This window comes from Hyla sarda, chromosome 13 (assembly GCF_029499605.1).
Source record: "Hyla sarda isolate aHylSar1 chromosome 13, aHylSar1.hap1, whole genome shotgun sequence".
Taxonomy (NCBI): domain Eukaryota; kingdom Metazoa; phylum Chordata; class Amphibia; order Anura; family Hylidae; genus Hyla; species Hyla sarda.
The window spans coordinates 9,739,308-9,754,942 of record NC_079201.1 but is presented as its reverse complement, the minus strand read 5'-3'; the positions used below and the strand labels follow the sequence as shown (position 1 = coordinate 9,754,942).

Genomic DNA, 15,635 nt, shown 5'->3' with positions numbered 1-15,635 from the left:
CACAGTATACAGTATATACCTGACAGTACAGGGGTACACAGTATACAGTATATACCTGACAGTACAGGGGTACACAGTATACAGTATACAGTATATACCTGACAGTACAGGGGTACACAGTATACAGTATTTCCTCTTCGTCCATCCGGTAGCACAGAAGGGTAATTTGGTCTCCTGGACCGCCCACCTAGAATTAAAATAATTAATTATCCCCTGTCCCAATGGACCATAAATTGACCCCACCAACTCAAGCACAGTTTTTTTTGGTCCTCCTTACTGCAAGGGACCTCTCGTATTTTTGCTCATCATCCGTCTTGTGGGGTCCTGGCTACATCTATTTTGTAAGTATTTGCCAGTGTGGGGTCCTGGCTTCCCTGTCATCCCATTATACCGGTGCGGGGTCCCGGTTAAAGAAATGCTGTATGGATGACAAGGCATAGCCAGTGCGGGGTCCAGGCATTACAGCTATTGAGGTATGTACAAATGAACCAGTGCAGGGTCCTGGTCATACCTAAGTGGGAAGGATTTATTCCAGCGCTGGGTCCTGGTTATACCTGTATTGTCTGTGTGCCGCAGTGCGGAGTCCTGCTACTGCATCAGCACCGCAACTTTGGTCAGTGAATTCCAGCTGTTGCGAGTTCTGATGCCGCTACAATAAAGATTACTTTAGCCCTCCAGGTCGGGTAAGTGAATAAAATCCTGTGCACTCGCTCCGGGTACTGTGCTCCAACGTATCATGGAGAAGGAATGGAAGAGACCGGATAAGCATTTGGATATGGGCTCTAGATTAAAGTCAATGTATTTTTATGCGGTTTCCTGACCGGACCTAAAACCGTAGTATACTACTGTTTTAGGTCTGGTCACAGAACCGGATACGGGTCAAAAATTTGCGGACCGGTGTCAGGTAAATGGAGTTCAGCGCTGGTCCGGCTGTGGTACGGGAGAGCCTGGTGTGCCCCTCCCCAGCCGGATCCGGCACCAGTAATGTAAAAACGAAGTGTGAATGCAGCCTTAGGAAGATCTGTTTTATTGCAGACCGACAACGCTACCGCTTTTTATATCAACAAACAAGGGGGAACTCGTTGCCAGTCTCTTCAGGATCTGTGTGCCCTTATCATGAAATGGGCAAAGCCAGTTGTCTCAGACCTTCGAGCAGTAAATATATATAAAAGGGGTTCGAGACCAGCATGCGGATCTCCTAAGTCGTCAATTACTTCAGTCAGGAGAGTGGGCGCTGAATCCGAATTATCTCAAATTGTTAACAGAGAAATGGGGAGTTCCAGAGTTGGATCTAATGGACACCCGGGAGAATCGCAAGCTGGCGAGATTCGGTTCTCTCAGGAGACACGACCAGTCAGATGTGCTAGACGCATTTTCCTTACTCTGGAGCAAGAGATTTATTAACCTATATCCTCCTCTTCCTATTCTGCCCCCGATGTTGTGCAAGATTCTGGCAGAATCACCATCAGTGATTTTAATAGCCCCATTTTGGCCCAGGAGGGCCTGGTTCCCAGTACTGCTACAGCTGTCAGCAGGCAATTTTCCAGATCTTCTGCTTCAGAAGGGGTTTTCCATCCTCAACCGGAGCGTCTACATTTGGCAGCATGGTTCCTGAAGTGGAAAGACTGAAGCATCTAGGATTATCAGATGAGGTAGTGAAGACTCTGCTGGTGTCCAGAAAATCTTCCACGAACTTCACTTATTCAAGATTGTGGAGAAAGTTCCAGGCATGGCTGACTGAGTCGGGGTTACAAGTTTCTCTGTCTTCAGTTCTACAGATCCTGCAGTGGGGTCATGACAGAGGGCTTAAAGTAAACAAACACTTTAAAGGGCCACTTAACCGCCATTAATGCTCTGAAAGAAGGGAGATTCAACAATCAGCCGCTTATCATCAGGTTCCTTAAAGCTTTGAAGAGGTTGAGTCCTGTAGTTCGTCCTCCAGTGGCAGCTTGGGATCTGGCTCTAGTACTCAATGCTTTGACTAATCCACCTTTTGAATCTTTGGATGCAGTAGAACTTAGATGGCCATCTATGAAGCTGCTTTTTCTTGTTCCTATTACTTCCGCCATGAGATTAGGAGAGATTCAAGCTCTATCTTCTAAAGAACCTTATCTCAGAATTCGGCCAGATGGAGTTCGACTCAGAACTATGCCATCTTTCATTCCAAAGGTGCCGTTAGCGGAAAGTATAAACAGGGAGTCTTTTCTGCCAGTGTTTTGTCCGGATCCTGGCTCAGAGGAAGAACGGAAGTTCTCTACATTGGATGTGAAGCGGGCACTTACCTGCTATTTGCCTATAGAAGCCTATACTAAAGAAGGAATGGAACCACCGCATCGCTTAAGGGCCCATTCTACACGCTCAACGTCTACATCTTGGGCTGAAAGGGAGCAGATATCCTTGTGGGAGATTTGCAATGCTGCCTCTTGGTCATCTTCATCCACATTTGCCAGACACTATCGGTTGGATCTGCAGACCGGGAGCCCAACCTTCAGCACCGGGGTGTTGTCCGCAGTTCACAGATATTAAGCCCCCCTGTTTTGTTCTATGTTATATCCCTTCTGTGCTGCCGGATGGACGGAGAGGAAAGTGGGTATTTATACTTACAATAATTCTACTTTCCTCGAGTCTAGAAGGCAGCACACATACCCTCCCAATAAAGTTATGTTTTGCATCAGTCGGTCTATTTTATTACACAGTGGGGGAGATTTATCAAAGCTGTCTATGTCCTGCCTCAATATAGACCAAACTGCAGAGCGTTAGGCTGGTCTATTGTGTGCCTAATTTATCAAAGGTCGCACAGCTCTTGATAAATTCTGCGCATGGACTTCGGGATCTATGCTTTAGACTGTATTTAAACCTGCTCCAGTATGGTCTGACATTTCAGCGTACTTTCAGCCGATGCGACTTGTTGCTGAAAAGTCGCTATTGATAAATTCAGCACCAATGGATTTTTCCATCTAAAATAGACTTGAATGCATCATGTTCTAAAGCAATAAAGTCGCACATATTTACACTGCGACTTTCTGTGCAACAAATTTAGATGGGAAAAAACAGTCTAAATCCTTTGATAAATCTCCCCCAGTGTGCTTGAGTTGGCGGGGTCAATTTATGGTCCATTGGGACAGGGGGTAATTAATTAATTATTTTAATTCTAGATGGGTGGTCCAGGAGACCAAATTACCCTTCTGTGCTGCCTTCTGGACTCTAGGAAAGTAGAATTACGGTAAGTATAACTACCCACTATACCTGACCGTACAGGAGCACACAGTATACAGTATATATACCTGACAGTACAGGAGTACACAGTATACAGTATATACACCTGACAGTACAGGAGTACACAGTATACAGTATATACACATGACAGTACAGGAACACACAGTATACAGTATATACACCTGACAGTACAGGAACACACAGTATACAGTATATACACATGACAGTACAGGAGTACACAGTATACAGTATATACACCTGACAGTACAGGAGTACACAGTATACAGTATATACACCTGACAGTACAGGAGTACACAGTATACAGTATATACACCTGACAGTACAGGAGTACACAGTATATACACCTGACAGTACAGGAGTACACAGTATATATACCTGACAGTACAGGAACACACAGTATACAGTATATACACCTGACAGTACAGGAGTACACAGTATACAGTATATACACCTGACAGTACAGGAGTACACAGTATACAGTATATACACCTGACAGTACAGGAGTACACAGTATACAGTATATACACCTGACAGTACAGGAGTACACAGTATACAGTATATACACCTGACAGTACAGGAGTACACAGTATATACACCTGACAGTACAGGAGTACACAGTATATATACCTGACAGTACAGGAACACACAGTATACAGTATATACACCTGACAGTACAGGAGTACACAGTATACAGTATATACACCTGACAGTACAGGAGTACACAGTTTACAGTATATACACCTGACAGTACAGGAGTACACAGTATACAGTATATACACCTGACAGTACAGGAGTACACAGTATATACACCTGACAGTACAGGAGTACACAGTATATATACCTGACAGTACAGGAACACACAGTATACAGTATATACACCTGACAGTACAGGAGTACACAGTATACAGTATATACACCTGACAGTACAGGAGTACACAGTATATACACCTGACAGTACAGGAACACACAGTATACAGTATATACACCTGACAGTACAGGAGTACACAGTATATACACCTGACAGTACAGGAGTACACAGTATATACACCTGACAGTACAGGAGTACACAGTATACAGTATATACACCTGACAGTACAGGAGTACACAGTATACAGTATATATACACCTGACAGTACAGGAGTACACAGTATACAGTATATATACACCTGACAGTACAGGAGTACACAGTATACAGTATATACACCTGACAGTACAGGAGTACACAGTATACAGTATATATACACCTGACAGTACAGGAGTACACAGTATACAGTATATATACACCTGAAAGTACAGGAGTACACAGTATACAGTATATATACCTGACAGTACAGGAACACACAGTATACAGTATATACACCTGACAGTACAGGAGTACACAGTATACAGTATATGTACCTGACAGTACAGGAACACACAGTATACAGTATATATAAACCTGACAGTACAGGAGTACACAGTATACAGTATATACACCTGACAGTACAGGAGTACACAGTATACAGTATATACACCTGACAGTACAGGAGTACACAGTATACAGTATATACACCTGACAGTACAGAAGTACACAGTATATACACCTGACAGTACAGGAGTACACAGTATACAGTATATACACCTGACAGTACAGGAACACACAGTATACAGTATATACACCTGACAGTACAGGAACACACAGTATACAGTATATATACCTGACAGTACAGGAGTACACAGTATACAGTATATACACCTGACAGTACAGGAACACACAGTATACAGTATATATACCTGACAGTACAGGAGTACACAGTATACAGTATATACACCTGACAGTACAGGAACACACAGTATACAGTATATATAAACCTGACAGTACAGGAGTACACAGTATACAGTATATACACCTGACAGTACAGGAGTACACAGTATACAGTATATACACCTGACAGTACAGAAGTACACAGTATATACACCTGACAGTACAGGAGTACACAGTATACAGTATATACACCTGACAGTACAGGAGTACACAGTATACAGTATATACACCTGACAGTACAGAAGTACACAGTATATACACCTGACAGTACAGGAGTACACAGTATACAGTATATACACCTGACAGTACAGGAACACACAGTATACAGTATATACACCTGACAGTACAGGAACACACAGTATACAGTATATATACCTGACAGTACAGGAGTACACAGTATACAGTATATACACCTGACAGTACAGGAACACACAGTATACAGTATATATACCTGACAGTACAGGAACACACAGTATACAGTATATATACCTGACAGTACAGGAACACACAGTATACAGTATATACACCTGACAGTACAGGAGTACACAGTATATACACCTGACAGTACAGGAGTACACAGTATATACCTGAAATGAAGGGGCGCACACACACAGTATACAGTATATACCAGGCAGGAGGGGGCCCTCACACAGTATACAGTATATACCAGGCAGGAGGGGGCCCTCACACAGTATACAGTATATACCAGGCAGGAGGGGGCCCTCACACAGTATACAGAATATACCAGGCAGGAGGGGGCCCTCACACAGTATACAGTATATACCAGGCAGGAGGGGGCCCTCACACAGTATACAGTATATACCAGGCAGGAGGGGGCCCTCACACAGTATACAGTATACAGTATATACCAGGCAGGAGGGGGCCCTCCCACAGTATACAGTATATACCAGGCAGGAGGGGGCCCTCACACAGTACACAGTATATACCAGGCAGGAGGGGGCACTCACACAGTATACAGTATATACCAGGCAGGAGGGGGCCCTCACACAGTATACACAATATACCAGGCAGGAGGGGGCCCTCACACAGTATACAGAATATACCAGGCAGGAGGGGGCCCTCACACAGTATACAGTATATACCAGACAGGAGTGGGCCCTCACATAGTATACAGTATATACCAGGCAGGAGGGGGCACTCACACAGTATATACCAGGCAGGAGGGGGCCCTCACACAGTACACAGTATATACCAGGCAGGAGGGGGCACTCACACAATATATAAAACAATAGTTATCAAACTGTCTGAGAGAAAAAGTGGAGAGATTTTTCCACAGCGACCAATCACAGATCAGCTAATGAGCTGAGGTAAAGTGAAAGCTGAGCTGTGATTGGTTGTTATGAGAAAATCATTCCACCTTTTTCTCTCACATATATCTGAGTATATAGGAGCACAGTGTACCGTATATCTCTGTATATAGGAGCACTGTATACCGTGTATCTCTGTATATAGGGCATATAGGAACACAGTGTACCGTATCTCTGTATATAGGAGCACTGTATACCGTGTATCTCTGTATATAGGGCATATAGGAGCACAGTGTACCGTATATCTCTTTATATAGGAGCAGTGTACGTATATCTCTGTATATAGGGCATATAGGAACAGTGTACCCTATGTCTCTGTATATAGGGCATATAGGAGCACTGTGTACCGTATGTCTCTGTATATAGGGCATATAGGAGCACTGTGTACCGTATGTCTCTGTATATAGGGCATATAGGAGCACTGTGTACCGTATGTCTCTGTATATAGGGCATATAGGAGCACTGTGTACCGTATGTCTCTGTATATAGGGCATATAGGAACACAGTGTACCGTATCTCTGTATATAGGAACACAGTGTACCGTATGTCTCTGTATATAGGGCATATAGGAGCACTGTGTACCGTATGTCTCTGTATATAGGGCATATAGGAACACAGTGTACCGTATCTCTGTATATAGGAACACAGTGTACCGTATGTCTCTGTATATAGGGCATATAGGAGCACAGTGTACAGTATATATCTGTATATAGGAGCACTGTATACAGTGTATCTCTGTATATAGGACATATAGGGGCACAGTGTACTGTATATCTCTGTATATAGGGCATATAGGAGCACTGTGTACCGTATGTCTCTGTATATAGGGGCATATAGGAGCACAGTGTACCGTATGTCTCTGTATATAGGGCATATAGGAGCACTGTGTACCGTATCTCTGTATATAGGAACACAGTGTACCGTATCTCTGTATATAGGAACACAGTGTACCGTATGTCTCTGTATATAGGGCATATAGGAGCACTGTGTACCGTATGTCTCTGTATATAGGGCATATAGGAACACAGTGTACCGTATCTCTGTATATAGGAACACAGTGTACCGTATGTCTCTGTATATAGGGCATATAGGAGCACAGTGTACAGTATATATCTGTATATAGGAGCACTGTATACAGTGTATCTCTGTATATAGGACATATAGGGGCACAGTGTACTGTATATCTCTGTATATAGGGCATATAGGAGCACAGTGTACGTATATCTCTGTATATAGGGCATATAGGAGCACAGTGTACGTATATCTCTGTATATAGGACATATAGGAGCACTGTGTACAGTATATCTCTGTATACAGGGCATATAGGAGCACAGTGTACGTATATCTCTGTATATAGGACATATAGGAGCACAGTGTACGTATATCTCTGTATATAGGACATATAGGAGCAGTGTACCGTATATCTCTGTATATAGGACATATAAGAGCACAGTGTACTGTATATCTCTGTATATAGGACATATAGGGGCACAGTGTACTGTATATCTCTGTATATAGGACATATAGGGGCACAGTGTACCGTATATCTCTGTATATAGGGGCACAGTGTACGTATATCTCTGTATATAGGAGCACAGTGTACCGTATATCTCTGTATATAGGAGCAGTGTACGTGTATCTCTGTATATAGGGCATATAGGAGCACTGTGTACAGTATATCTCTGTATATAGGACATATAGGGGCACAGTGTACGTATATCTCTGTATATAGGGCATATAGGAGCAGTGTACGTATATCTCTGTATATAGGACATATAGGGGCACAGTGTACGTATATCTCTGTATATAGGACATATAGGGGCACAGTGTACGTATATCTCTGTATATAGGGGCACAGTGTACGTATATCTCTGTATATAGGGGCACAGTGTACGTATATCTCTGTATATAGGGGCACAGTGTACGTATATCTCTGTATATAGGGGCACAGTGTACATATATCTCTGTATATAGGGGCACAGTGTACGTATATCTCTGTATATAGGGCATATAGGAGCACAGTGTACGTATATCTCTGTATATAGGAGCACAGTGTACGTATATCTCTGTATATAGGAGCACAGTACGTATATCTATGTATATAGGACATATAGGAGCACTGTGTACAGTATATCTCTGTATATAGGGCATATAGGAGCACAGTGTACGTATATCTCTGTATATAGGGGCACAGTGTACGTATATCTCTGTATATAGGACATATAGGAGCACTGTGTACCGTATATCTCTGTATATAGGGCATATAGGAGCACAGTGTACGTATATCTGTGTATATAGGAGCACAGTGTACGTATATCTCTGTATATAGGAGCACAGTGTACGTATATCTATGTATATAGGAGCACAGTGTACGTATATCTCTGTATATAGGGGCACAGTGTACGTATATCTCTGTATATAGGGGCACAGTGTACGTATATCTCTGTATATAGGAGCACAGTGTACGTATATCTCTGTATATAGGACATATAGGTGCACTGTGTACGTATATCTCTGTATATAGGAGCACAGTGTACGTATATTTCTGTATATAGGACATATAGGAGCAGTGTACCGTATATCTCTGTATATAGGAGCACCGTGTACCGTATATCTCTGTATATAGGAGCACTGTGTACCGTATATCTCTGTATATAGGAGCACAGTGTACATATATATCTGTATATAGGACATATAGGAGCAGTGTACCGTATATCTCTGTATATAGGAGCACTGTGTACCGTATGTCTCTGTATATAGGGCATATAGGAGCACAGTGTACGTATATTTCTGTATATAGGACATATAGGAGCAGTGTACCGTATATCTCTGTATATAGGAGCACAGTGTACGTATATTTCTGTATATAGGACATATTGGAGCAGTGTACCGTATATCTCTGTATATAGGAGCACAGTGTACATATATATCTGTATATAGGACATATAGGAGCAGTGTACCGTATATCTCTGTATATAGGAGCACTGTATACCGTATGTCTCTGTATATAGGGCATATAGGAGCACAGTGTACGTATATTTCTGTATATAGGACATATAGGAGCAGTGTACCGTATATCTCTGTATATAGGAGCACAGTGTACATATATCTCTGTATATAGGGCATATAGGAGCACTGTGTACCGTATATCTCTGTATATAGGAGCACTGTGTACCGTATATCTCTGTATATAGGAGCACAGTGTACATATATATCTGTATATAGGACATATAGGAGCAGTGTACCGTATATCTCTGTATATAGGAGCACTGTGTACCGTATGTCTCTGTATATAGGGCATATAGGAGCACAGTGTACGTATATTTCTGTATATAGGACATATAGGAGCAGTGTACCGTATATCTCTGTATATAGGAGCACCGTGTACCGTATATCTCTGTATATAGGACATATAGGAGCACAGTGTACGTATATCTCTGTATATAGGAGCACAGTGTACGTATATTTCTGTATATAGGACATATAGGAGCAGTGTACCGTATATCTCTGTATATAGGAGCACCGTGTACCGTATGTCTCTGTATATAGGGGCACACCGTATATACCTGACAGTACAGCCTGTAGAGCGGCACGGCAGCATAGGACATGCCGACCATCCCCACGGCCGCGGCGGTCACGTAGGTCAGCACCGTCTTGTTCCGCGTCCTCCAGTCTTGTTGCTTGTTTTGGCTCCCGAACCCCCGGAGACAACATCTCAGGAGCGGAGCCCACCGCCCAGGACCCCGGCACCCAAACCTCCACAGTGACATCACGGCGCCGAGGACACCGCGTCACGTGATCCCAAGGAGACACCGCGTTCTCGCGAGACTTCACTGTCTAGTCTCCATCTGGCCCGAACTCGGTGCTTGGATGAAATCGGGGGCGGGCGGAGAGGTGAGTGCAGGGGGCGGGTGTGTACGGAGACCTCCTCTGTACAGTGTATGGGGGGGGTCTCCTCCTCTGTACAGTGTATGGGGGTCTCCTCCTCTGTAATGTGTATGGGGGGTCCCCTCCTCTGTACTGTGTATGGGGGGTCCCCTCCTCTGTACTGTGTATGGGATCCCCTCCTCTGTACTGTGTATGGGGTCTCCTCCTCTGTACTGTGTATGGGGGGTCTCCTCCTCTGTACTGTGTATGGGGGGTCTCCTCCTCTGTACTGTGTATGGGGGGTCTCCTCCTCTGTACTGTGTATGGGGGGTCTCCTCCTCTGTACTGTGTATGGGGGGTCTCCTCCTCTGTACTGTGTATGGGGGGTCTCCTCCTCTGTACTGTGTATGGGGGGTCTCCTCCTCTGTACTGTGTATTGGGGTCTCCTATGTACTGTGTATGGGGGTCTCCTCCTATGTACTGTGTATGGGGGGTCTCCCCTCCTCTGTAATGTGTATGGGGGTCTCCTCCTCTGTACTGTGTATGGGGGTCTCCCCTCCTCTGTACTGTGTATGGGGGTCTCCCCTCCTCTGTACTGTGTATGGGGGACTCCCCTCCTCTGTACTGTGTATGGGGGACTCCCCTCCTCTGTACTGTGTATGGGGGACTCCCCTCCTCTGTACTGTGTATGGGGGACTCCCCTCCTCTGTACTGTGTATGGGGGACTCCCCTCCTCTGTCTGTAATGTGTATGGGGTCTCTCCTCCTCTGTAATGTGTATGGGGTCTCCCCTCCTCTGTACTGTGTATGGGGGACTCCCCTCCTCTGTACTGTGTATGGGGGGTCTCCTCCTCTGTACTGTGTATGGGGGGGTCTCCTCCTCTGTACTGTGTATGGGGGGTCTCCTCCTCTGTACTGTGTATGGGGGGGGTCTCCTCCTCTGTACTGTGTATGGGGGGGTCTCCTCCTATGTACTGTGTTTGGGGGGGTCTCCTCCTATGTACTGTGTATGGGGGGGTCTCCTCCTATGTACTGTGTATGGGGGGGGTCTCCTCCTATGTACTGTGTATGGGGGGGGGGGTCTCCTCCTATGTACTGTGTATGGGGGGGGTCTCCTCCTATGTACTGTGTATGGGGGGGGGTCTCCTCCTATGTACTGTGTATGGGGGGGGGTCTCCTCCTATGTACTGTGTATGGGGGGGGGTCTCCTCCTATGTACTGTGTATGGGGGGGGTCTCCTCCTATGTACTGTGTATGGGGGGGGGGGGTCTCCTCCTCTGTACTGTGTATGGGGGGGGGTCTCCTCCTCTGTACTGTGTATGGGGGGGGGTCTCCTCCTCTGTACTGTGTATGGGGGTCTCCTCCTCTGTACTGTGTATGGGGGTCTCCTCCTCTGTACTGTGTATGGGGGTCTCCCCTCCTCTGTACTGTGTATGGGGGTCTCCCCTCCTATGTACTGTGTATGGGGGGGGGGTCTCCTCCTCTGTACTGTGTATGGGGGGTCTCCTCCTCTGTACTGTGTATGGGGGTCTCCTCCTCTGTACTGTGTATGGGGGGTCTCCTCCTCTGTACTGTGTATGGGGGGTCTCCTCCTCTGTACTGTGTATGGGGGGTCTCCTCCTCTGTACTGTGTATGGGGGGTCTCCTCCTCTGTACTGTGTATGGGGGGGTCTCCTCCTCTGTACTGTGTATGGGGGGGGTCTCCTCCTATGTACTGTGTTTGGGGGGGTCTCCTCCTATGTACTGTGTATGGGGGGGTCTCCTCCTATGTACTGTGTATGGGGGGGGTCTCCTCCTATGTACTGTGTATGGGGGGGGGTCTCCTCCTATGTACTGTGTATGGGGGGGGGGTCTCCTCCTATGTACTTTGTATGGGGGGGGGTCTCCTCCTATGTACTGTGTATGGGGGGGGGGGGTCTCCTCCTATGTACTGTGTATGGGGGGGGGGGGTCTCCTCCTATGTACTGTGTATGGGGGGGGGGGGGTCTCCTCCTATGTACTGTGTATGGGGGGGGGGGGGGGTCTCCTCCTATGTACTGTGTATGGGGGGGTCTCCTCCTCTGTACTGTGTATGGGGGGTCTCCTCCTCTGTACTGTGTATGGGGGGGTCTCCTCCTCTGTACAGTGTATGGGGGGTCTCCTCCTCTGTACAGTGTATGGGGGGTCTCCTCCTCTGTACAGTGTATGGGGGGTCTCCTCCTCTGTACAGTGTATGGGGGGTCTCCTCCTCTGTACAGTGTATGGGGGGTCTCCTCCTCTGTACAGTGTATGGGGGGGTCTCCTCCTCTGTACAGTGTATGGGGGGTCTCCTCCTCTGTACAGTGTATGGGGGGTCTCCTCCTCTGTACAGTGTATGGGGGGTCTCCTCCTCTGTACAGTGTATGGGGGGTCTCCTCCTCTGTACAGTGTATGGGGGGTCTCCTCCTCTGTACAGTGTATGGGGGGTCTCCTCCTCTGTACAGTGTATGGGGGGTCTCCTCCTCTGTACAGTGTATGGGGGGTCTCCTCCTCTGTACAGTGTATGGGGGGTCTCCTCCTCTGTACAGTGTATGGGGGGTCTCCTCCTCTGTACAGTGTATGGGGGTCTCCTCCTATGTACTGTGTATGGGGGGTCTCCTCCTCTGTACAGTGTATGGGGGTCTCCTCCTATGTACTGTGTATGGGGGGTCTCCCCTCCTATGTAATGTGTATGGGGGGGTCTCCTCCTCTGTACAGTGTATGGGGGTCTCCTCCTCTGTACAGTGTATGGGGGTCTCCTCCTATGTACTGTGTATGGGGGTCTCCTCCTATGTACTGTGTATGGGGGGTCTCCCCTCCTATGTAATGTGTATGGGGGGGTCTCCTCCTCTGTACAGTGTATGGGGGTCTCCTCCTCTGTACAGTGTATGGGGGTCTCCTCCTATGTACTGTGTATGGGGGTCTCCTCCTATGTACTGTGTATGGGGGTCTCCTCCTATGTACTGTGTATGGGGGTCTCCTCCTATGTACTGTGTATGGGGGGTCTCCCCTCCTCTGTAATGTGTATGGGGGGTCTCCCCTCCTCTGTAATGTGTATGGGGGTCTCTCCTCCTCTGTAATGTGTATGGGGGTCTCTCCTCCTCTGTAATGTGTATGGGGGTCTCTCCTCCTCTGTAATGTGTATGGGGGTCTCCTCCTCTGTACTGTGTATGGGGGTCTCCTCCTCTGTACTGTGTATGGGGGGTCTCCTCCTCTGTACTGTGTATGGGGGGTCTCCCCTCCTCTGTACTGTGTATGGGGGACTCCCCTCCTCTGTACTGTGTATGGGGGACTCCCCTCCTCTGTACTGTGTATGGGGGACTCCCCTCCTCTGTACTGTGTATGGGGGACTCCCCTCCTCTGTACTGTGTATGGGGGACTCCCCTCCTCTGTACTGTGTATGGGGGACTCCCCTCCTCTGTACTGTCTATGGGGGACTCCCCTCCTCTGTACTGTGTATGGGGGACTCCCCTCCTCTGTACTGTGTATGGGGGACTCCCCTCCTCTGTAATGTGTATGGGGACTCCCCTCCTCTGTAATGTGTATGGGGTCTCTCCTCCTCTGTAATGTGTATTGGGGTCTCTCCTCCTCTGTAATGTGTATGGGGGGTCTCCTCTGTACTGTGTATGGTGGTCTCCTCCTATGTACTGTGTATGGGGTCTCTCCTCCTCTGTAATGTGTATGGGGGGGGGGTCTCCTCCTCTGTAATGTGTATGGGGGGGGTCTCCTCGTCTGTACTGTGTATGGGGGGGTCTCCCCTCCTCTGTAATGTGTATGGGGGTCTTCTATGTCATTAATACTGTCTCTCTCTGTTGATAGATCCGCTGTGATAACGTCCTCATGTCTACTGCCATAGATATAAGGTAAGATACATTTTTGTGTTCTACAAAGGCGAGAGGGGATAGCTGTCGGCCACGCTGAACATTCTTGTGTATAATGAAATAGGTATCGGCCACGCTGAACGTCCTTTTGTGTGAGGAGATAGCTGTCGGCCACGCTGAATGTTCTTTTGTGTGAGGAGACAGCTGTTGGCCATGATGAACGTTCTTGTGTGTGAGGAGGAGACAGCTGTCGGCCACGCTGAAGGTTCTTGTGTATGAAGACATAGCTGTCGGCCACGCTGAACGTTCTTGTGCATGACGAGACAGCTGACGGCCACGCTGAACATTCTTGTGTATGACGAGACAGCTGTTGGCCACGCTGAACGTTTTTGTGCGTGACGAGACAGCTGTTGGCCACGCTGAACGTTCTTGTGCGTGACGAGACAGCTGTCGGCCACGCTGAACGTTCCTAAGATATCAAACATCCCGACCCATCCCAGTGAATGCCCAGAGCCACCAGCTGCATTGCTGCCCTCTGACCCTCCGCCCATTGAGGCTTCCTGGGCAGCACCAACATAAATAGTATTACCTCCCGCTGCCGCCCTAGGCACAGGCCCTCAGATGCCTAATGGTAAATCCGGCCCGGCATTCGGTAACTACACCTGTTATCTTTATTTGTACTTTGTGTAGTTGCCGTGAATCCTCTACGGTTTTATGGTGAATTTCCAATTAGCCGGTAGTACAGGTAAAGTCTATGGCATGCGGTAAGGGCACCGTGTAAGGTTATTGTAGAAAATACGGAAAATCCAGCAGCTTTAGTCCAAGTTAGAAGAAGGTAGACCAAATCACACCTGCGCAGACCACCTGTTCACATCTTGACGCGTTTCGGCCGCATGCGCCCGAAACGCGTCAAGATGTGAACGGGTGGTCTACCTAACATTTGCCTATACGTAGCACACGGGTGAGTCCGTATTATTGTCCCGTGTCGTTTTCTCTTTAAGTGAGGACATGATCCAGACCATCTCCATCAAGAGAGAAACCAGCCTGGGCCTGAGCCTTGTGGGAGGCCTCCGCACATCAGAAGGAGCCTTAGTCCAGATTAAGAGTCTTATTCCTGGTGGAGACTGTCACAAGGTCAGTATCCTCTCCCGCATACAACGCCGACGCCTTCACTGTCTGCAAATGACGCGCTAAACTTAATTTAGAGACTTAAAGGGGTACTCCCCTGGAAAACATATTATTTTTTTTTTTTTTTAAATCATCAGGTGTCAGAAAGTTAAACAGATTTGTAAATTACTTCTATAAAACAAATCTTAATCCTTCCTGTACTTATCAGCTGCTGTATGCTCCATAGGAAGTTCTTTTCATTTTTGAATTACACACTACACTACACAGTGCTCTCTGCTGACACCTCTGTCCAAGTCAGGAACTGTCCGGAGCAGGAGAGGTTTGCTATGGACAGAGGTGTCAGCAGAGAGCACTGTGGTTAGACAGAAAGGAAATTCAAAAAGAAAAGAACTTCCTGTAGAGCATACAGCAGCTGATAAGTACTGGAAGGATTAAGATTTTTTTTAATACAAGT

General features: G+C 46.8%; 2 protein-coding genes across 5 annotated transcripts in view; one reads left to right on the top strand and one right to left on the bottom strand.

Annotated features, from left to right (window-relative positions):
- The window catches only part of LOC130297764 (cytochrome c oxidase assembly protein COX11, mitochondrial), a 172,630-nt gene that overhangs the window by 141,261 nt on the left and 15,734 nt on the right, over positions 1-15,635 (bottom strand). For 3 of the 4 annotated variants that reach the window (XR_008849679.1, XR_008849678.1, XM_056550626.1), the window contains exon 1: positions 9,936-10,139. The exons of the other annotated variant lie outside the window; for it this stretch is intronic. Coding sequence is in view for 1 of the 3 variants with exons in the window: in XM_056550626.1 (XP_056406601.1) it covers positions 9,936-10,139 (204 nt within the window). In the remaining 2 variants the exon portion in view is untranslated. Of the gene's footprint in view, positions 1-9,935; positions 10,140-15,635 lie in introns of those variants that run through there. 4 annotated transcript variants of the gene reach the window in all.
- The window catches only part of STXBP4 (syntaxin binding protein 4), a 30,504-nt gene continuing 25,048 nt past the window's right edge, over positions 10,180-15,635 (top strand). Inside the window, exons 1-3 of the mRNA XM_056550621.1 lie at positions 10,180-10,263; positions 14,052-14,095; positions 15,055-15,187. Coding sequence (XP_056406596.1) covers positions 10,240-10,263; positions 14,052-14,095; positions 15,055-15,187 — 201 coding nt within the window. The 5' untranslated portion in view covers positions 10,180-10,239. The remainder of the gene's footprint in view (positions 10,264-14,051; positions 14,096-15,054; positions 15,188-15,635) is intronic.